At 33.8% G+C, this 22748-nt stretch overlaps 4 protein-coding genes across 8 annotated transcripts; 2 read left to right on the top strand and 2 right to left on the bottom strand.

Annotated features, from left to right (window-relative positions):
- The first annotated feature begins 282 nt into the window (after nt 1-282).
- LOC132044388 (F-box/FBD/LRR-repeat protein At1g13570-like) lies at nt 283-5792 on the top strand. 4 transcript variants are annotated; one of them, XM_059435079.1, is made up of 5 exons: nt 2668-2738; nt 4109-4457; nt 4884-4975; nt 5063-5227; nt 5324-5792. In XM_059435079.1, exons 1-5 carry the CDS (start codon nt 2688-2690, stop codon nt 5633-5635), a joined length of 969 nt encoding a protein of 322 aa, XP_059291062.1. In that variant the 5' UTR covers nt 2668-2687; the 3' UTR covers nt 5636-5792. The 4 variants fall into 4 exon arrangements, with proteins under 4 accessions (XP_059290946.1, XP_059291062.1, XP_059291010.1 ...); XM_059435027.1 differs by having other exon boundaries at nt 4109-4465; nt 4748-4975; XM_059434963.1 differs by lacking the exon at nt 2668-2738 and adding an exon at nt 283-896 and having other exon boundaries at nt 4109-4975.
- Nucleotides 5793-9063: 3271 nt separating this feature from the next.
- LOC132044260 (beta-glucuronosyltransferase GlcAT14A-like) lies at nt 9064-15728 on the bottom strand. Of its 2 annotated transcripts, none has more exons than XM_059434837.1 (4): nt 15133-15728; nt 12850-12925; nt 12629-12744; nt 9064-9872 (listed from the first exon to the last, which is right to left on the bottom strand). In XM_059434837.1, the coding sequence occupies exons 1-4, from the start codon at nt 15575-15577 to the stop codon at nt 9364-9366; spliced, it is 1146 nt and encodes a 381-aa protein (XP_059290820.1). In that variant the 5' UTR covers nt 15578-15728; the 3' UTR covers nt 9064-9363. The 2 variants fall into 2 exon arrangements, with proteins under 2 accessions (XP_059290820.1, XP_059290759.1); XM_059434776.1 differs by having other exon boundaries at nt 14989-15726.
- A 1844-nt stretch (nt 15729-17572) lies between these two features.
- LOC132044101 (F-box/kelch-repeat protein At3g23880-like) lies at nt 17573-19320 on the top strand. The gene has a single exon (XM_059434617.1). The coding sequence runs from the start codon at nt 17729-17731 to the stop codon at nt 18950-18952; it is 1224 nt and encodes a 407-aa protein (XP_059290600.1). The 5' UTR covers nt 17573-17728; the 3' UTR covers nt 18953-19320.
- Nucleotides 19321-19822: 502 nt separating this feature from the next.
- On the bottom strand, nt 19823-21711 carry LOC132044181 (dirigent protein 16-like). The gene is made up of 2 exons (XM_059434697.1): nt 21015-21711; nt 19823-20220 (listed from the first exon to the last, which is right to left on the bottom strand). Exons 1-2 carry the CDS (start codon nt 21466-21468, stop codon nt 19925-19927), a joined length of 750 nt encoding a protein of 249 aa, XP_059290680.1. The 5' UTR covers nt 21469-21711; the 3' UTR covers nt 19823-19924.
- Nucleotides 21712-22748: the final 1037 nt, after the last annotated feature.

Here is a 22748-nt window from a genome sequence, read left to right as displayed (position 1 = left end):
CTTATTTAGGCAACTAGTTTGATGTCAAATCTAGCCTAAGCTGAGGAACAGTAGTTTTCTACGGGGGCGGATTTATAAATTTTCTATGTTTATATACATATATTAAATAACGAAAGGGAATAAGCCATGGCAAACTACTATAAAGAGCATGATAAAACAGTAATTACCACAAATCAATACGATAATCAACGTACAAGAAATATCCGGTACTAGCAAAGATCGAATAACAAGAAACTACAAGAGTGATACTACGACTACTAGTATCAAAGGATAAGCGGGACAACGCTCAACTACCTGCTAACCTTCTATCCTAATTTGCGTCCTCCATAACCTCGGCAAGCTGGAACTGTGCCATGTCGTGTCCAATCACTTCTCCCTAATTATTTTTTCGGCCTGCCTCTACCTTGAAGCCATCCATAGCTAACCTCTCACACCTCCACACTGGATCATCCATACATCTCCTTTGCACATGCCTAAACCATCTTAGTCTCACTTCACACATCTTATCCTCTTCTGTGGCGCTCCTACCTTGTACTGCATATATTCTTTTCTAAATCTAACGGACAGAGTTCGGTAAAATATTTGCAGAGACTAAAAGTATTAACTTTTGATAAACTTAAAGGACAAAGACTGTTAAGTTCATACTTAAGGAACTACTTTGAACCCATCCTCAACATAAGGGACCATTTTTGTCATTTTTCAAGTCAATAGAACATAAAACCTCTTTCCTTGTTTGCTGTTCATCAGGGCACAAATCATCACCATTATAATCACTCTCTCCACACCATTTTCCAAAGACTTAGAATCCAAAATGGTCAACCCCTCAATCTAAAAATAACTGCTCAAAGCAGAAGGATATTTCATTCCTTCCAACATCTCTATATCTTTTAGTCTTGGTAAGCTTCAAATAACACCCCCCCCCCCCCCCTCTTTTTGCAATAAATGTTGCATTTATACTCCTAATAAAATGCTGATTCTGTGAGTTAAAGTTGCAAAATATTGAATAATTTTGCAATTTCAAAAAAAAAAAAAAAAAGAGTTTCTTCTCCTTGTCTTGTAGCTGTAGATTTCAGTTGATAAAGCTTATACAGCAAAAGAAAACGTGGCTCTTGTTCTGTTCTTCTTTTAAGTAGAATAATAAATGTTAACAATAGCTAGATTCATGAAGTATTGATGGAAGGGATTCTTGCTGCAATTCAGACATCCTAAATGGAGAAAGAGGAGTCTTTTCAATCAGTTTTCATTTTGTTTATAATTTCAGGCAGCTTTAGGATTATGAAACTGCTGGAAAAATCTACTAAAGCTTATTTAGGGGGTAATTTCATGAGAAAATTACATCATAAGTCAAGTTTTTAGAGTTAAGCACATAAATAGCACAACTTTTAAAGTTCTTAAAAAATTAACAGATTTTATACCTTTATGGTATATTTAGAAAAATATTATACCAAAAAGAATCCCCCTAAATTAGGGATTCAATAACCTTTTTTTTTGCGTGGATTGCCCTTCATTTGGGGTAGTTTTTAAGTTTTTTTTGCCTAACACTCGAGGTGTGGTCGAACCCCAAATTTCAAAAAAAAAAAAAAAAAAAATCGCAAGTCAGAATTTTGCAAATCTGCCAATGCAAATTTTGCCTATTTGGGCCTTAAAGTAGAATTTGCATGGGCACAGGTACAATTTCTGCCTATTCAATTTATGTGAACCCATTTAAATGGGCACGAAATTTAAGAAAAAAAGAAAAGACTTTTGAACTTGTGGTGTAAAATGAAACACATATATTTTGTGTGGCTATAAATCATTGCATAAAAGTAAATTATTTCCAAATATGGAAAGGGGTCATTCTTTTTAGCACAGATTAAAAAGAAAATAGGTTCACATCAATTAAAACGGAGGGAGTATCATTTATCTCCCTTCTTTGAGGGATAAACCCATATTTATTATATCATTATTCTCTCTTCTTCAACAAATAAATATCTATCTTTATCAATTCTCTTTCTTATACACCCCTCAACTGCTACTTCATCTTTTTATTCATTTCTATTTTTCCTATTGGCGGTTGAGAGTTTTCAAAAATTTGGGTGAGGCTAAGGTTATAAAAAAATAGATTGAGTTATATTAAAATAATTATTACAAAATCTTTAAAAAAACATATTTATTAAAAAATAATATATCTAGCAAATTCACAATAGATTCGAAAGAGAATTATTACATTATGTATACTGCATATATAAATATTATTTGGAGCACATAAAATTATACGAGGTACAAAAATTTATCACACAAGATATAATAAAAGTATACGTGGTATTTGAACTGTATACAAGGTTTAATAAAATGCATAACAAAATTATACGAGGTATATAAAATTTATTATGCAAGGTATAATAAAAGTATATGTGGTATATGAATTGTATACAAGGTTTAATAAAATGTAAACAATATATAACAAAAACTTATACAAGGTACAATTAAATGTATATAAGATATAAAAAGCAATTACAGAAGAGTTGATAAATATTTATATAAGTTTTTTCTGATAGAAATTTAGTTTTAAAATATTACTTATATGATATTTATATAATCAAAAGAGCTACAAGAGTGCATATGCTTAAAATATTATGTATCATACATTTTATATATATTAATGTTTTGTTTACCTTTTATGTGCATTTAATAGGGATGAAAAAGTTATGATATTGAAACTAGATGTAACCAATTTGAAAGATATTACTAACAAAAAGGTAGGAACATGGGAGGTTTTCTTATACCTAGGAAGTTGCTTTATTATAGAACTCTTAATAAAGTGCTACTAAATGTTTACTGCATTTACCTGTTAACAATATGTAAATATTTTTATATTTTTGTCTACTTACGTTTTTTCCCCCTAATTTCATCACTTAACTATCATTCTCCCCCCCCCCCCCCCCCTCTCCCCCCTCCCCCCAAAAACCAAAGTCACTTCACAATGTTTCTATCACAAAAGTCACATAAATATCACTTTTTTCCACCAAAGTCACTTAACTATATTTTCTAACACAAAAGTTACAAAACTTTTAGCTTACTAATACAAAAATTGCACCTACAGAAAATTCAACTTCCAATGGGTAATATTTTTATTTTTTTTAATTTTGAATCTAATAGATGCAAACTCAATTAAGAAGAATCGACTCGATCCAAAATTCATGCAAATATTAAAATATTAAAGAAACAAAACCAATCCTTCACCAAATATACGATCCTTCTCCCTAGGGCTCTCAAGCAAAAAATGTGTGAATTTTATTGGCCCTTTTTTCCAATATATTCTGAAAAGTATTACATGTTGTTGGATAGTGGGAAATTGAATTATACGGAGTAATAGTTATTATTATTTGCATTGGAAAAAATAACCTTGTGATAGTTGTTTTTTAAATTTATTCACCCTTTGGCATTTTATATGTGCATATGAGTTTTGGATCGGGTCGATTTTTTTTAATTGAGTTTGTATCTATTAAATTAAAAATAAAATAAAAAAAAAAAATATTACCAGTCAGAAGTTGAATTTTTCAATAGGTGTGACTTTTGTGTTAGAAAACATAGTTATGTGACTTTGGTGAAAAACGTGATAGTTATGTGACTTTTTGTGTTAGAAAACATAATTGACTTGAGTGGGAAAAAATGATAGCTATGTGATTTTTGTGCTAGAAAACATAGTTAAGTGATTTTGGTGAAAAAAAGTTGATAGTTAAGTGACCATTCATGAAATTTACCCCTTATTTAGGCTACTAATATGATTTCAAACCTAACTTAAGCTGTGAAACAGTAGTTTTCTTAAGTTAAATTGACCAATTATTGGACTATTTTGTCTCCCTATTGTGCAGCTATCAATGTCTGTTGATAAGCTTAGTAGAAGCAAATGGTAGTGGGATTCTCATTTCTGTCCTTGTAATTTTACAAATCTGAATTTTCCTCCGGAAGGCAATCTTGCTGTAACGAATGCACTTCTTGGATATTCAGAGGTGATGGATGAGTGATCTCAATTAGAACACACCCTTTTAACAATTGTGGCATGTTATTTGACAACGTGAACAGCAGATAGTCTGGAGATTCTCATCTTTGTATTCTATTTTTACAGGGTCTTGTTGACAGTATGATGGCTCCAAAGAAGGGTAGAAAGCATTCTTGTCAAACTTTACCACCCGATTTACTTAGCAACCTTCCTAAGAATGCCCTTGATGGTATTCTCGTGCGGTTGCCTTTACGAGAGGCTGTACGGACAAGCATATTATCAAAGAAGTGGAGATATACCTGGTGTAAGCTTCCAGAGTTGACCCTTGATGAAACACTCTGGGAGACGCCTGCTGATGCTGGTAGTTTGAGATGGGGAAGGGATTTAACATTTGTTACAAGTAACTTTACAAAGATCATGTACCACATTTTGACCCTTCATGCAGGACCAATTACAAAGTTTACCCTCTCCATTAGTATGTTGGTAAGCTGTCCTAATGTTGACAACTTGATATATTTCCTCTCTAGGGATGACATTAAGGATCTTGTTCTTAGACTCCCGGAGCCAGAAGATAACCTGTACAAATTACCTTCATCATTTTTCACATGTTTGCAATTGAGGCATCTGACTCTCCAACATTGTTTAATACTCCCTCCACCAACATTCAGAGGATTTGATAAATTAATTAGCATGGAATTATCTGGCGTTAAAATTTCTTCAAAATATCTTGAAAGTTTAATCTCTAACTGTCCCCTGCTCGAGCAGTTGGTACTGGAAATCAATCACGTTATGAAGGTCATTGAAATTAATGCACCCATGCTGAGATCCTTTGACTTCACAGGCAGTGTAAGGTTTCTCTGCTTAAAGAATATTCCTCTTCTGGAAAAATTTTCACTTGCAGATTCGGAATATGTAGACCGGAAAGAAAGCCATGATATTGTCAAGTTTTTTCGATCTCTTTCCACTATCGAGCATCTCCACTTGGAATACATGGTAAACGTTACTTCACATCTCTCTTTTAATTAACGGAGCTTCTTTTTGTTCTTCGAATCATCCTAACTCTTTGAACGTTTTTCGTAGTGGTTTTCTGCATGTCTAGGTTTAGACATACCAGCAAGGCTTCCCTTCAATCTTAACCGTGTCAAACATTTTTCCCTGCGTTTTTCTCTGATATGCTTGGATGAGGTTTTATGTACTCTTTGCCTGATTAGAAGCTTCCCGTATTTACAATATCTGAAAATTGAGGTGCTCTTTTCTTTCTCTTTCTTATTTACAATAGTATTTTCATACTCCTTAAATCATGAATAAGTTCAAAGTTGAGTTTTGGTTAATCTTTGTTAGATTGTTGGCAATCACGATGAAGATATTCCTGCTCTAGAATGTCTTGAAGTGGAACATTTCTCAGATGTAACATTCAATCACCTCAGGGAAGTTAGGCTAATAATGGGTACAGGCTCAAAGCCGGAGATGCAGCTTATCAAGCTTTTGTTAGCTAAGTCTCCATTGCTGGTGAGAATGCTAATCGAGGCTGGGATGTTTGAAGAATTTGTACCAGCCAGAATACAAGAGTCCGCTGCAGTCCAAATGCTAGTTAAGGTAGCCAAATTTCAGCGTGCATCACCTACAGCTGAAGTTGACCTCCGTCTATTCTAGAATAGTGTAACGTAACAATCAAACCATGTTCTTGGCCAAAATGTTTTGGAAGTTGAACTAGAATGTTTCTGTAATAACTTTGTCATTTACACTGCTTGACTATTGATACTCTTGTTTGTTTCAAACATCAATGGTATAGGAAGCCTTTCTCAAAGTACTCTATAGGGACCTGGAGATTCGATATTCAGTAGCCCTGCTGTGCTCCGAAAAAAAAAAAAAAAGTCATTCTGTATGCTTTCTATTCTTGGATGGGGCTCCTCTCCATCTTCCCCAAGTTCTTACTTGGATGGGAAACATGTGTCATGGTTAAAAACTAATGGTTGAGATTTAATTAACCAAATCAAAGTCCTAATCATTGTTAGGATAATAAATATATATTTCCTTATCAATTTTTGCAATTTTTGATAATTCTTCTTTTAACAATTTCAGAACTTCAAATAATTTTTATATGTCAATTTAATCTTTACTCAATTATTTGTTGTGTTCCCTTTCTCTTTAATTTGTTTGGATTTCTTTTCCTTTTGGTTTTTAACAATTGACGAGTCAATAAGTCAATTAATGGCCACTGAAATTTTAAAATTGTACAAATTACTTTTATTATACAAATATTATTCTTTATTCTTTTTAATTTGTTGATATAATACATTGATTAATTGGCCATCTTAATAAAAGAACCATCCCATCTGTTCCAAGAAAGAGAAAAGAACTATTCCAAAAACAAAAACAAAACAAAAAATCGTAACAAAGCTGGAAAAAGAGAGAACAATATTTAATATATATATATATATATATATATATAGATGGATGAAAATCTGTAGCTAAAGTTATGGGATTTCCAAAAAAAATTGAAGCAAATATATGGTATATTTATCATCCTAACCATGATTAGGACTTTGATTTGATTAATTAAATCTCAACCATTAGTTTTTTACCATGACACATGTCTCCAATCCAATTAAGAATTTGGGTAAAATGAAGAAAAAGAGAAATGGAGAGGAGCCCCATCCGGATTTCTTTTCCTTTTTGTTTTTAACAATTGACAAGTCAATAAGTCAATTAATGGCCACTGAAATTTTAAAATTGTACAAATTACTTTTATTATACAAATATTATTCTTTATTCTTTTTAATTTGTTGATATAATACATTGATTAATTGGCCATCTTAACAAAAGAACCATCCCATCTGTTCAAAGAAAGAGAAAGAACTATTCCAAAAACAAAAACAAAACAAAAAATCGTAACAAAGCTGGAAAAAGAGAGAACAATATTTTATATATATATATATATGGATGAAAATCTGTAGCTAAAGTTATGGGATTTCCAAAAAAAATTGAAGCAAATATATGGTATATTTATCATCCTAACCATGATTAGGATTTTGATTTGATTAATTAAATCTCAATCATTAATTTTTTACCATAACACATGTCTCCAATCCAATTAAGAACTTGAGAAAAATAGAGAAAAGAAAAATGGAGAGGAACCCCATCCCCTATTCTTATGGTGTTTATGTTTTCGATGCCAGAATGTGGTGTTCCAGTCAAATGACTTTTAAATAGGGACTTTTATATATTCTTCTTTTACCATATGGATGAAGATTCGCTGACTATTACTCCCTCTGTCCAAATTTTTGTTTCATTATTTCCTTTTTGATCTGTCCCAAAAAAAATATTACCTTTTTATATTTAGAAATAATTTGACTTTATGGAATGATTTATAACCACGCATTTATATAAGACTTATTTTGGACCACACATTTAAAAAATCTTCCTTTCTTTCTTATACTCCGTGTCAAGTCAAATGGTGTAACATAAATTGGGACAGAGGGAGTATATATTTGGTTGTTCCAATCAGCAAAATGTATTCTGTTTTATTCAGCACTTCAAACAGAGATTTGGCTTGCAAATGTTTCTTTTATTCTTTTCGGTATTGTTGTTGTTCTTTTTGGTGTTTTCTTTGATACCATTACACCGTGACTTATCGGTAAATACCTACATATATCGGGAGTATGCATCAAACCAAACAATTTAACCTTTGGTTTTTTGAAGTTAAATTGAAAAGCTACATCAGTTTATATACGCAAGAAACAAGTTTTGCATTCTTTAATTTGGTGCAGACGCTTGGTGTGAATAGGCTTTTTACCGTGAGTTATATGTGTTATAGTCACGGTGACTCCAAATGTTACCAACAATTTTCAGGTTGCTTTATATTCCCATATAGCAATGTTAATCTTCGTATCTGGTCTTCTCACTTCTTAGGATACGAACATTATCTAAATCATATAATATCTCTGATATGATGTTTATATATTCGAGAATCGATTTGATTTATCTTTTAAATAATAAAAACACTGTAAAAACGATCATTGAAATCTTGCTTTCATCATAATATTTCATATTATTCTCAGATAAATAATACTTTATTCAAAAATCAATTAGCTTTCAATAAGTCTCTTTTATAAGTTCGTATCATAGTCAATTTATTACAATCATTTTTATTAAATGTGAAATAAACTAATAATGCAGCTGTGGTTAAGGTTATAACAAATTTAATCTCTTATTTTTTTTTAAAATATAGCTCGTAAGGAACTAGGTGACAAGATGGGTAGCATAATTTTCCACCTTCAAATCCAGATAATTTGACACTATTTTTTCCACCTGCTTTTTGTTGTTAAACTCTCCATAACTCCATCCAAATTCAATTAGCACACTCTCTCTTATGTACTGAAGCTGGATTAGATGAGAGGGTGAAAGGTGCAACACCTGGCCTAGGCCTGTTTGCATGCACCTCAACTATTCCACTGGTTATGTACCATGTCTCATAATCACAGGCACTAGTTGACAAGATATGTGGCATAATTTTCCACCTTGGATTCGGTGAGAGGGTGAAAGGTGCAACACTTGGCCTAGGTCTGTTTGCTCACACCTCGGCTATTCCACTGGTTATTTAATACGTCTCATAAATACATGTAATGAATAATTCTACATGCCAAGGCATAGGCATATGGGAAGAAGTTATATAACATTTTTCGCGTTAAAACTTGAAATTGGCCTCATGATTTTCACCCTCTTTATTTACCGCTAAGGCGCTAACCCACACCCTTGGGTGCTCAAGACTCTGTGAAATCTTGTGACTATTAATTAATGAATCTTCTTTGATCATATCACCCTGTTTAAATGATCTTATAAAATCTGAGGTCCAAGCTAACGGACCGTGCATGCATTCTAAAGCATGGCTATGCAATAAAACAAGTAATCATTTGAAAAGTGTGTGAGGAAACTAGATAACATAGATGTTCTATAACAACGCAAAGACTTCCATTCTATGATGTGAAGAAATTTGTGTGAAATGATTTCCATTGCCTCAGTAGTAGCTAGCCAGTCCAATATACAACCTCACCTTAAAAAAACTCAATATACAACACAAGTGTGTGAGGAAACTAGATAACATAGATGTTCTATAACAAGGCAAAGACTTCCATTCTATGATGTGAAGAAATTTGTGTGAAATGATTTCCATTGCCTCAGTAGTAGCTAGCCAGTCCAATATACAACCTCACCTTAAAAAAACTCAATATACAACACTCAGCTCTCTATCAAAATTCAAAGAACTACATGAGGCACTTGGTCTGCTGTATATTTTTGCTCGTGTGATACTTTTCGAATCTCAGGCAAAAAGAAAAAAATTCGACTGTTTCTCTTCTGTATGTTCTCATCTTGAGAAAGCTCTATTCATAGACACATCGAGTAGAACGAAATGTACCACTAGTGAAAATCCGAACAAAACTTTTTTCCAGCCTCTTTGATCCTGGACCTGGTCTTAGAACTTCAGCATCTCCCCAGTGAGTACATTTCTCAGTTTCATTGTCACCTAAACACCAACCACCAGGCACCGGTTTATTGTGCTCGTGGTGGAGAAGTTGACGGTCGATCTGGTCAAGAATCGGATCGTTTGCCTTGAATGGTGCGGCAAATGCTGCTCCACTCATCACCAAGTCATTGAAGTCATTGGAATTGAGTAGACGGGCTTCTTGTTTCGAGTTAATTGAAGCATATTTCATGTTGTGGTTAATTGTTGTTCTATTGAATTTCCGCGAATTGCACAGGATGGTAGGGAAGTAAACAGACGCTGAGGACGGTGAATTTGACAAGTACATTAGCAGAGTCCTGGGAAGGTTATCTGTGCCTAAGATGCAGAACTCGATGAACTTCCGACTCAAAATAGTAGATGAAGAACCTGGAACCAGGCGGAAAAGTTTGTTAGTATTAGAATTAAATAATTTGAACTCATATCAAACCAGCAACACAATAGGGATAATACATAGCCAGAAAGTAATTCGTGAAATATAGAACTGGCAGTAGCAGGTAGACATGTCTTTGAGCTCCAGCTACATTTTCCTATCAGCAATTTGCTCGCAATTGTCTAAATCATGAAGGACAATACATATTACTCCCTCTGTCCCAATTTATATGACAGAGCATGGAGTTTAAGAAAAAAGGAAGACTTGAAACTCGCGGTCTAACACAAACCATAGATATTTGCTTAGCTATAGATCATCTCATTCAGGGTAAAATGGGAACTTTAAAATTAAGTTGTTTCTAAATAAGTAAGACATTCTTTTTGGGACAAACAAAATAGGGAAGTATGACACATAAATTGGTGAGGGAGTAATAATTAACAAAGGTGGCTAACAACGGTGTCAGAGGTACTAAATCTCACAGCTTTAGTTATGTTGCCAAGTTTGCTTTATTTCAAATCTATCACAGACATATACGTTCAATGGAGTAGTAAGTTTGGTTAAATGTATCAGTATCACTCGTTGAGCACACTAATAAACACTTTAAGGTTTATCTACTCAAGGGGACAGATACTTCGATGAATATTGTTTGTCTGATACTCTGAGCTTTCCCATTTACTTATCATCCTTCTTTCACCCAACAGGAGAGGTGAAGGAAACCGAATGCATAAGTAGGAACTTGTTTTACTAACACCAGAAAATGGGAATTTGTCTTAGAAAGGCATGGATGATGGACCAAGAGATTGTTTCATGAATACCAACACAGTATCTGAAGTCGTAAAGATGAGAGGACAAGCCTTTTATGCAAACAAAAACTTGGTCCTTTCATGGGTGGAAAAGATTGTAGACACTTTCCAGGGAATACACTTGCAAAATAGGTTCACCTTTTGATGTTCTTTTTTAAAGAAATTAAGATGTTTTCTCTCGGTAATGCACTCATCAGTGCTCACGCGTTGTTAGAACACTACAAGTTGAGCTAATGCTACTCTTATGCTGCCAGTGTTTGTTATGCTGCTCGTGCCAAATATGAACAAAATATTTTCATAAAAATGCAAGACTGTCTTTTCTCACCTCTACCTTTGGCTGATGAAAAGGTCACTTAAATTCTGTAAGAGAAGAGTCTGCCTATTACCAACTAAAGAAAATACTTACGCTAAGAAACTAGGAGGTCCCAACACCTTGCTTTGACCTCTCCCTGAAACAGCTGAATCTCCACCATCCACTTAGTGCCATGATATCACGGCAGGCTGATGAGATCAGTTTTGGATCAGCCATATCAGCAGATCACTATAACTAATTTTATGGAAGTTAAGATCCATGAGCTATATAAGATAAAAGGTAAATATCCTCTCACCTCCTCAGGAGGAAATATCAGCAACCAAGGGAAAATTTGACCAAGGGAAACGAAGCTTGGAATGGAAGAAGTTAAGGTCGAGGAATTAAGTTTTTTCATTGCTGAAGAAAGAGTAAATTCAAGTTTACTTTCAACTAATGCCAAAGGATAATGTTAGGAAGCAGATATCAGTACAGATGGTTGTGATTGTTGTAGTAACTTTGGCCATTAAATAGCAGTGAAGGGCTAAATGGACTTGCAAGGATGATAAAGGGTCTCTACCAGAAGACAAGTAATGGTGGAAAGGGTGTTTCCAAGAAAGAAGGGTAAGAAAGGTGAAGTACATGCAATATATTTCACGATTAATCTCTCTCTTCAATTGCCCAACTAATAAATGCAGTCATAACTCGGAAGTAGTGCATGTGTATCTTAAATAAATACTTTTTTGCTGTTTTCTCAGGTTTTATGTCAATCATTTCTATTAAATTCATTATTTCAGCAATCATTTCATTTTCACACCTCCATGCCCATTCCCTTATTTGAATCTGTGTTTTTTTTAAAAGTATCCAGAAACACCTCAATAGTTGAAAGAATTGTTTGAAGTTTTAAACACAAAATACATTTGAATTAGCCCCACCTTGCTCTTATTGTCACTTATCTAAAAAGGTTTTAAAAAAAAAAAAAAAAAAAAAAACTGGGGCTTTTCAAGGTCAAGGCTAAAATAATAGACACTTGGAACATGGGTGATGTGTTGTAGATTCATAGACAGAAAGATTTTGATTGCAAACTAAAGTCGATATTCTATGTGTACAATGTAGCTAAAATGGCTAGAGTCATGACCATCTAATTTAGCATTTTCTGCATGTCTTGGAGAAAGATGGACATTTAGGCGCCCTTAAATGCTTGTGCTTTCTAACCAAACATTTGAAACAAAGTTATACCCTCTTAACTACTTCAAAAGTTTTGGTTATCTGCTTCATTGGATACCTTTTGGTGATATTGACTAGAGAGAAATGCAAAAGTGCTCAGTACACAGAAAGCCTTGTGGAAACAAGGTTTGCTTGCTGTTGCTAAATTCTAAGAGACTAAGACAACTGTTTGATCACCAAATGACCTGAAAAAAATGCACCGTTACCAAAATTCTGTAGTTGCATCTCCAAAGTTACTTTTATAATCTTTGTTTTCCACTCTATTTTTTACTCTTTTCTTTTTATAGAAGCAAAGCTTTTGACTCAGTGTTATAGTTGTCCACTTCATATCAAGACTTTTTTTTTCAATCAATCATTCAAGGGTATTAAATAAGACAGGTATATTCATTCATTCGTCATTCATAATGCAGAAAAACAATCACCAGCATCTGACCTGAGAATAATTGATAAGCATCAGGCAGTTCCCTTTTCTGAGTTGCATAAAATACCTCATCTTCCTCTGCAAGATATAGCCCAGGATCAACAACTATTGGTTTTAACTTCCGTGACCTGGAACATCCAATATAGTCATATAAACACTTGCCTCAATCCATGTGCATATATGCTTAAACAGAACAGATAGAAACTTATAATAAGAAAAGGATATGACCATACTCTCTCCACCCTATGTAGCTTGTGTGGTTGACAAAATTAAGATCCTTAGGCATATATGACAGAATGTGTAGAAGATCTGAAAATCAACAGAAAATAGCATAAGATAACTCATCAGTCATTACCTAAGTGAAAGCGAGCTGTAGTGAGAAATGAGTCTAATGACATAATTAGATCCATTGAATAGGATCCAATTTTAATGCCTGTATTGAAGTGACAGACACTAGTTGAAAAGGAAAATCATTGGTCCATGTGCAACAGCAGAATTTAACATCCATCAATACCAAAGCCAAGAAAAAGTAGCAGCTTACATCGCAGAAATAACCAATCCCAATGCCAATGAACTATCTCAAGTAATTCATTTTCCACCAGAAAAGGGGGAAAAAGCTCAAGTTAATTGTCGTTGAACTCTCCTAGAAACACATAGAAGATAATGTTGGGTTGGATTGAGGGTAGGGGGAGTAGGAAAACAGGTAACGAACCAACTTTCTGACATTATGATTACTCCGGTTTGCGGAACTGGAACAAGTTTGCGATTGACTATTCAGTAGCGCTGAGCTTCTTTAGGTCATAAATCAGTATAATTTAATAAAACCCTGATCAAAAAGGAGAATAATTTCTTTAGTCATTTTTATAAGTCAAAAAGAGAAAAATTTCCTGAGTTAAAGATAACTAGAAAGCTAAAAATAACTACTTAAATATCCTAATAATTTTTCCCTTTGGAATTTGTCAACGAAGAGAGCCAAGACAAACTAAAATCACCCAGGATAAGAGATGTTCTTGTTTAATTTGATTTTAATGCAGACAAAACTTTGCTTCTTGTACAATAAAAGGATACAATTTGGACCGCAAAGCTTAGGTCAAAGGTCCCAATATATCTGTTCCACAATGACACATTTTTGCTAGGAACAGTAATTATGCAAAAGAACTACTCCTAGAACCACACTGCATTACATGGAAATACTTCCCACAAAGTGTACTCACTTTCAAATAAATGTACATTCAACAAACATTCCATCTTTAGCAAAATATAGTTAGATCCTAAACTCACTAAAAATAAGTTCCTGCATAAACTAAAAATCTAATAGAAGCATACTCCAGTTACTCAACAAACACTAAAAGGAACGCATCTTTAAGATTATCCAATATGCAAATAGCGTCTTGAATAACAATTGGATAATCAGCAGACACTAAATCCAGCAAAAAGGGCAAAAAGATTAAATCTTTACGCATACTTTCTCAAAAAAGATTAAATCTTTACACATACTTTCTCAAAAAAGACTATATCTTTACACATGCTTCCTCAAAAAAGAATCAAAATCTTTACACATAATTCATACCATCTATGCAAAAGAACTTCTCCTAGAACTACACTGATTACATGGAAATACTAGTATGATGACTGGATAACTCCTTACCACAGAGTATACTCACAATCAAAAAAATGAACATCCTAAAAATATTCCATCTTTAGCAAAATATAATTAGGATCCTAACCCCACTAAAAATCAGCTCCTACATAAACTAAAAATTCAATAGAAGCATACTCCAGTTACTCAAAAAACAATAAACAGAACACATCTTTAACCTTATCCAATATGCATATAGAGCCTTGAGTAACAATTGGATAATCAGCAGACACTAAATCTAGTTAAAAACAGTTCACAGAGATCAGCAGATAAGTAAAGATACCAAACGCCGAAAAAGACTAAATCTTTACACATACTTCTCAAAAAAAGATTAAATCTTTACATTAAACAGTAAACAGAGCACATCTCTAACATTATCCAATATGCATATAGAGTCTTGAATAACAATTGGAAAATCAGCAGACACTTAATCCAATAGAAAAGCCAAAAAGATTAAATCTTTACACATACTTTCTCAAAAAAAAAAAAAAATCTTTACACATACTTTCTCAAAAAAGACTAAGTTTTTACACATACTTCTCAAAAAAGATTAAATCTTTGCACATACTTTCTCAAGAAAGATTAACTTGCACATAATTTCTCAAAAAAAGATCAAATCTTTACACATAGTTTCTCAAAAAAAGATCAAATCTTTACACATACTACTCAAAAAAGACTAATTCTTTGCACATACTTTCTCAAAAAAGATCAAATCTTTACACAAAATTCATACCATCTTGAGTAACAAGTGGATAATCAGCAGCATTAAGATTAATAAACCAATCCCAATGATCAGAAACTCTTAGAAGAATGGAAGCTCCATGAAGAGTAGCAGACAAACCAGAAGAACCAATAGGATAAACAAAATCAGCTTTACCAATAAAATTAACATTTTGGGCAGCTTTAAAAAGTGGCACAGATTGAACATAAAGTGCAAGATTGTCCCTTTCATATTGAGAAGCTTTTCTATCAAGATGAAGTAGATATTGGTTTCTTGGATGGTATACTGCAAAGAGCAAACGGATGATTCTTGCAGTGTCTTTAGTGGATCCAGATATGAGGTAAGCTATGGATGGGGGGGTGGGTAAGAGGGTATTTTGGTCATTTGGGTTAGTGGGGTTGTGATGAAAAAGGAGACGATGGGGTTGGTGATTTGGAAAAAGGGAAGCGTGGGGGTGGGTGGGGTGGGGTGGTTGGGGGGTAGAAGTGAAGGAAAAGGAAAGAATAAGGAGAAGTGAGAAGATAGTTATGGCAAGAATGATAAAGGGTGTTGAGATTCTTGTTTTGGTGGTGGATGTCGGTGGAGGATGGTGGTGGTGCATTTTTCCTTGTGATTTACAGATTCTTGAAATCAAATATGGTTATATATGTCTCTGTTCAGGTTGTTTTTATTTTGGTGTTGTCAGTCATAAGTGACACTGTTTTATATGTCTGTGATTTGGTGATTAATCTGATATATTGCTTATTCAAATTTAGGAAGTGAATGGGCGGCACGATTATAGTAAAGAGTTTCTAGAATATCAATATTTATACAAATTAAAAAATAGAAATGTCTTCTTTTTCTTTTCCACCCGATATCTAATACTTATATTGGGGTCCGAATAAATTTGAATTCGCATTGGGAAGTCCTACACTGGAGGTAAAGTGCTTTCTGACAAAGGTGATTTCATCGAATCAGACAAAACATAGACATTTAATTAAGAATGAAGGAATATTCATCACTATACCTCAATCCTTGTCGATGAAATGTCTTTTCTATAAAAATTTAGAGCAAGAATATGTATTAATTAATTATAATTTAGTGATAAGAGTATATGTGAGAACATGCATCAAAGACAAGCTCAAAGCCTTAGATCACCCAGGATAAGAATAAGGAGTGAAGGAGAAGGAAAGAACAAGGAAAAGTGAGAAGATAGTTATGGCAAGAATGATAAAGGGTGTTGAGATTCCTATTTTGGTGGTGGATGTTGGTGGAGGGTGGTGGTGGTGCATCTTTTTCCTTGTGATTTGCAGATTCTTGAAGTGGGAATCTGGTTTATTGTATGTGAGAATGCTGTATTTTGGTTATTTTATTTGATTTTGTCAGTCACAAGTGACACTGTTCTATATGTTTGTGATTTGGTGGTTGATCTGATACATTTCTTATTCAAATTTAGGAAGTGAATGGACAGCTAGATTATAGTAAAGAGTTTCTAGAATATCAATATTTATACAAATTAAAAAATAGAAATGTCTTCTTTTTCTTTTTCACCTGATATCCAAACTTATATTGGGGTCCGAATAAATTTGAATTCGCGTTGGGAAGTCCTACATTGGAGGTAAAGTGTTTTCTGACAAAGGTGATTTCATACCAAAGGTCAAATCGGACAAGACAATAAGACGTAAACATTTAACTAAAAATGAAGGAATATTCACCACTATACCTCAATCCTTGTCGATGAAATGTCTTTTCTATAAAAATTTAGAGCGAGAATAAGTATAAATTAATTATAATTTAGTGATAAGAGTATATGTGAGAACATGTATCAAGATGAGCTCAAAGCCTCAAATCACCCAGGATAAGAATAAGGAGTGAAGGAGAAGGAAAGAATAAGGAAAAGTGAGAAGATAGGGTGTTGAGATTCTTGTTCTGGTGGTGGAATGTGGGGGAGGGTGGTGGTGGTGCATTTTTTTCTTGTGATTTACAGATTCTTGAAGTGGGAATCTGGTTATTGTATGTGAAAATGTTGTGTTATGGTTGCTTTATTTGGTTTTATCAGTCACAAGTGACCCTGCTCTACATGTATGTCATCTGGTGATTGATTTGATTCATAGCTTATTCAAATTTAGGAAGTGAATGGGCGGCAGGAGTATAAGAGTTTCTAGAATATTCATATATTTATAAATTGAAAAACAGAAATGTCTTTGTTTTTTATTTTCCATTCAGATTCGGTACTTATTTTGGGGTCTCCCCAAAATTCGGATTCGCACCGAAAAAGTCCTATATTAAGGTTAAAGTGCTCTCTAACAAGGGTGACTTTATATGAGAGTTCGACTTAGAGGAGAGATCTAATTAAGAATGAGAGTATTTATCACTCTACCACAAGTCCACAACCCTTATCGATGAAATGTCTTTTATATAAGAACATGTATTAAATATTCATTGAGTTGGTGCAAACATCTTATACAACTAAACTATGGTTATCCCAAGATATGAACTTTTCATCAGCCTCCTAGTTAGTGATTGGGAAAAAAATATTGAAAGAAATATAAATTGCAAAACAGACAAAGGGGAAATTAATTATAAAGTTCTAAACTTGGATGGTGAGTTTTAGAATAACAACAAATCACAAGAATATGCTTAAAGAGTGGGAATCAATTTTGCTCCTATAAGAGTTGACCATTAGAATATTGAAAAGGAGAACTTTGTTGTCAGTTTGGCATTATCATTTATAAGTCAACTTGAGAGCATTCTTCAAATTCTAAATCCATTCATGGCGACAACAAATGAGATGAAAAACTTCATTTCCAAAGATCAAATGCAGATCACAATTTTTCCACTAGAAATCATCATAGAGATACTTTCAAGATTACCAGTCAAATCACTCTTCAAGTTCAAGTGTGTTTCAAAATCATGGCTTTCTTTAATTTCAAGCTCTCATTTTGCTAAATCCCATTTAAAGATATCATCAAGAAACAACAAATTCTCACACAAAAACCTCCTTTTACTCTCCATGTATCTTCCTCATACTCTATGTTCTTGCCCCCTTTATTCTGCACTGCATGAAAAAACCATTTCTTGTATTAATAAGCTAAATTTCCCTTGGAATCCATCCAACATAATAGCTGGTGTTAGTCTTTGTAATGGATTGTTCTTGATTTGCATTGGCATGTACAATAATAACCTGTTTTTGTGGAATCCATCTACTAGAAAAACCAAGAAATTGCCTTTTTCTGGTAATGAGTATTCAAGATGTGATGTTACTTATGGATTTGGTTATGATGAGTCTAATGATGATTATAAAGTGGTTGAAATAAATGGAGTTTATGGTATTCACTATGTGTATGGTGCCAATCTCAAGATTTATAGTTTAAAGTCTAATTCTTGGAGAAGGATGAAAAAATATGGTGATGCACTTTTTTCCCCTGATTCAGCTGTGTTTGTGAATGGATCTCTTCATTGGGCAGTGGCACATAATGATGGAGTTAGTACTTTTTGGGATACAGTTTCACTTAATTTGGAAAATGAGCAATTTGGGAATTTATCATTACCTAATTATGATCCTGGTAAGTGTAATGGCTCCTCCTCTAGACAATTAGGAGATTCAAGTGATTTTGAACCTGGGATTTTGAATTGGGCATTAGGAAAATTAGGGGATTGCCTTTGTTTATTTTGTGACTATTACAAAGTTAAGTTGGATGTATGGGTAATGAAGGATTATAAGGCAAAAGGGTCTTGGACTAAATCGGTTTCCCTTCCTTATACAACGGGAATAGGGCCTCGTATTTCACCATTGTGGATATCAGACAATGGCGAAGTGTTATTGCACGATGGATCACATGTTATGGTGTATGATGCAAGCAAAGATGAGTACAAACGCGTGGAGATTCATGAGATGGATGATAATGGTGTTGGAGCAGCAACCGTCTATGCTGAGAGCCTCGTTTCGCCTGATCTTGACGGTACTGCAAATACGCCCGAGCTGATATTGTACTAGCTGCAAGAATGGCAAAATACTAGCTAGTACTTGTGTATTCTTCTTGTGTTGCATTTGATGATTCTTTTGGTGTTTTAACATGTTTCATTTCTGTCTTATTGTATCATGAATTGTCTTTGACGTCCAATTCATTGAAGATATTGTCTTTGACATCTAATTCATTGAAGATAATCTTCATTTTGAGATTTTCTGAAAATTCAACTTGCTAAAATGTTTGACAAATCTGAAGTTACATTGGAAAAGACAACAAATTACTTAAAATCTTTCATAAGCGACGTGAATTGAATCCGCCAGGAGAAAAAAGTCCATTTCCTTAAGTGCAACCTCCCAAACAATCAAACTTTCTTCATGTTTATGGCTTTCATTTGCCAAAAAGTCTGCGCATTTGTTCGCCTCCCTCAATTTGTGTATATTAGTAGCCTTAGTGGTTTCCAACAAATACTTACAGTCTTCAATAATAACCTCGATTTTTTTTTTACCCATCTTAAGAAACAGATAGTCTGCTTGTAAGCGACGAAATTGTGGAACATTTTACTATCATATTGTTAATGCTTTATGCATATTTTATAACTGAAAGGGTCCTTAATTGTATCTTATGCCATGCTTTTATGTTGCTTTAGCATAAGCTTTTTAACTTCAGGGCTCTATTCATAATAATGTAGCCGTACTAATACTAGAAGTAGATAGGGAGTGGTCTTTGTTAGGGAGCAATTTACCTCTCAATGTGAAACTTTCCTACGTGAATCCGGATTAAGTCGGGCCCCAATGCAGGTACCGAACACTAGGTGCGAAATCAAGAAACTAGTATCCGTAGAAGTAGAATTAGGGAAAGATGGACACAAGAATTGTCAGTAAATATGAACAGACATGTAACACAAATCAGAGCTGATATTTATAATCATCACACGAAAACAATCCACAATCTTTTACGTTCTTTTTTAGTGATATAACAAACATAATTAAAACAAACATTCAGTAAGTAAGATGAACAGTGATCCTCAACAATGTCTCTGCACCATCAGTAACATGTTGACCAGCTGGTATTAGTGAACGAATTTCAGCAAATCCACATGCATTTTTAAATTTACCAGTTCCTCCAGTTACTGAAATCCTTGACATTGTGCTTCCAATTCTAAAAACTCCAAAAAAGTTAAGACTGTCACCATATTCCCCTCCTTCAAACATAGCTGTAAATGCCATCATTTGAGTACTTCCATCTGCTGAACTTGCAACATATACTCCTTGTGCTTTTCCAAGATTTTGTGTACCTGTAATAAAAATGTAAAATTCACTCAATATTTTTATCGTAAAGCCTAAAGGGATATTTGCACAAATGGCCTTTTTTGAGGCCGCAGTTTAAGTTTTGTCCCCCGTCAATCTAGTGGGCTAAATTTGTCCGTGAAAAGAAAGATTCATCTAACTACTTTTGAAGGCGAAATTTCTCCCACTAAGCTAATGTGAGGATAGAATTTAAAGAGTGGCTTCAAGAAAGGCCATATGGTGCAAATAATCCAGGCCTAAGAATTGTACTCCCTCCATTCCCTTTACTTGTACAGTACTCAAAATAATCCTAAAGCTTAGAGGGAATTTGCACAAATAGCCTGTTTAAATTTTGTCCCGTTAGCTCAGTGAGCTAAATTTGTCTGTGAAAAAGAAAAATCCATCTAACTACGTACTTCTGAAGGTGACATTTCACTCACTAAGCCAAAGAGGGAAAAGTTTAAAGAGTGGCCTCAGAAAAGGCCATTCAGTGCAAATAATCCAGGTCTTAAATTTCTAAAATTGTACTAAATCAGAATACTTTTGAAACTTTTCAATTTCCTTTCAAAACCATTGATGTCACGAGCTAATAAAATTAGAATCTTAAACTTCTAATGTCATGAAATCCTATTGAAAAAAATGTGACTGTTTTTGCTTCTCAATTTCCTTAAAAATGGAATCAAAACTCAGGTATTAAAGTGACACATATATAAAAGAAATGATTAAAACACCAACACTTGTTCTTTTTGAAAGTAAAAAAAAAAAAAAGAGGGAAGGGTCGGAAATTACGTGTCTGTATTACCTAATGCAGGGGACGAAGTCAGGTAGTCATCGATGACCGTGATTGTTCCGAAACTGAGTCCTAAGCCATCAGGACCTAATTGTGTGTTCACAGTCTGTCCATTATTGTTGTTGTTATTTCCACCAGCAAATGTTGTGCCTGCTAGCCCTGTCCCTAGTGGAACACCATTGATGTTGAATGTTGGCATTGCACCATTAGCATTAGGAATTGCAATACCATCTTCTGGAGGTTGAAAACCAAGTGGTACGGCAAATGGAATTTGTCCACTATAAATGTTGCCTAGTAAGCCAGTTATTGGCCGAGCTGTTGGATTACTTCCTCCAAGAATATCGTGCATGTACAATTCAAGAATTGGTTCTTCTGGTGTTACATGATCAATTGCAGCTACAAAGGGTGCAAAGTTGACGGATACAAGTACCAGTAGGATTGCAAATTTGATGAACATTTTGGACATTTTGCTTCTCTTTTTTCCTTTCTTTTGCTTGTTGGGTTTGGATTGAGATGTTTTGTTCTTGATTGAGTATGCAAATGAGAACAAGATTGGTAGTTTATATAGAGATGTGAATGTAATGGGAAAAAAGGTGGATTTGTTGTGAGACTCAAAAATGGTGCTGTTGGAGTTTCCTTAGTGTAGCAAGTACAACAGAACCTTACAAAGTTTTGTAAATATTATATATGCAAACATGGTATGCAAATTTGTTTATATATGACAATATATATACACACACACAAAGGGGAAAGCTATTGACAGTAATTACAATTCTTAACAGGTCGTAACATCTTGTCTCCTTTTTTCTATATTTGAGTTCAATCTCTGTGCACTGAAACTTTGAAGTGTTTTACACCATCAACCTATAAGTAGACCTACGACAAGAAATTTTATAGAGCAAGCTCGATATGGTAACTTGAAAAAAATTAGTAATAACTTGTCAATTGTTAAATTGAACAGATTGGTGCATAAATTGTTTATTCTGTGAATGGATAACTGGATATAACTTAAATCCAGTGAAGGAATCAGGAAGTATATAAAGGGATCAAAAAATAATGTTAGAACAGCATAGGCGAATTTCAAAATTGTAACCTAAAGTGACATTTGAGCACCCTTTATCACTACAAAAATAAGTTCCTTTGCGTCTCTCTTTATTTGATTTTGAAGGTTTCTTTTCTTTTATGTCATATCTATTTATCCTTATAGTTTCTTTAAATATGTATACCTAAGTGGAAAGGCAAAATTATTAGTAAAAAGCTAGTAGTATTAGTTGTAGACTGGTCCATTATAGAGAAGATAATGATAATAGTAGCCCACTTGTAAAACCTAATCCATCTTAGTTCTCACTTTTGCCATTTTTAGCTTCCTCTTTTTTCTTTTTTGCAATTGCTGGATAATTCACTTTAAGTACTTTGGTTTTATTATTATCTAGCAAGGAGCACTAGAAGTCTGCTTATGCGGCTAACAAAAGCGTTAGTGGATGTAAGGAGGGAGCAGGAAAAGCGTGTCGTTTGTAATTGAAACAAAAAATGACTATTTTACCTCTTTGTTAGATTGTTAATTCAAAGTAACTTGTGAGAAATTACCGGTTAAGTTGGTCCAATCAAGGAATAAAAATTTTGGAATTGATACCGTTACTATTTAAGATGTCAACCATTTTCTTTGTTCATTACACATTGTCAAATAGTTTTAACTGAATGCTCTGTGATTTATAATATTTTTGTAATTTTTAAGATATAACTTTT

This window comes from Lycium ferocissimum, chromosome 1 (assembly GCF_029784015.1).
Source record: "Lycium ferocissimum isolate CSIRO_LF1 chromosome 1, AGI_CSIRO_Lferr_CH_V1, whole genome shotgun sequence".
In the NCBI taxonomy this organism is placed as follows: Eukaryota; Viridiplantae; Streptophyta; class Magnoliopsida; order Solanales; family Solanaceae; genus Lycium; species Lycium ferocissimum.
The sequence above is the reverse complement of the archived record's forward strand: the minus strand, read 5'-3'. Positions and strand labels throughout refer to the sequence as shown.

Bases quoted from the DNA above. Each gene is read 5' to 3' on its own strand.
- LOC132044181 (XM_059434697.1), bottom strand. From the start codon at position 21,468: ATGTCCAAAATGTTCATCAAATTTGCAATCCTACTGGTACTTGTATCC. The intron at 20,221-21,014 runs GTAATACAGACA...TTTTTATTACAG, and splicing joins GACTTCGTCCCCTGCATTAG to GTACACAAAATCTTGGAAAA.
- LOC132044388 (XM_059434898.1), top strand. From the start codon at position 2,688: ATGATATTGAAACTAGATGTAACCAATTTGAAAGATATTACTAACAAA. The intron at 4,976-5,062 runs GTAAACGTTACT...CGTTTTTCGTAG, and splicing joins ATCTCCACTTGGAATACATG to TGGTTTTCTGCATGTCTAGG. The intron at 5,228-5,323 runs GTGCTCTTTTCT...AATCTTTGTTAG, and splicing joins TACAATATCTGAAAATTGAG to ATTGTTGGCAATCACGATGA.
- LOC132044101 (XM_059434617.1), top strand. From the start codon at position 17,729: ATGGCGACAACAAATGAGATGAAAAACTTCATTTCCAAAGATCAAATG.
- LOC132044260 (XM_059434776.1), bottom strand. From the start codon at position 15,577: ATGCACCACCACCATCCTCCACCGACATCCACCACCAAAACAAGAATC. The intron at 12,926-14,988 runs GTATGAATTTTG...GTTGATTTTCAG, and splicing joins TCCACTTGTTACTCAAGATG to ATCTTCTACACATTCTGTCA. The intron at 9,873-12,628 runs GTCAGATGCTGG...GCCTGGTTCCAG, and splicing joins TGCTTATCAATTATTCTCAG to GTTCTTCATCTACTATTTTG.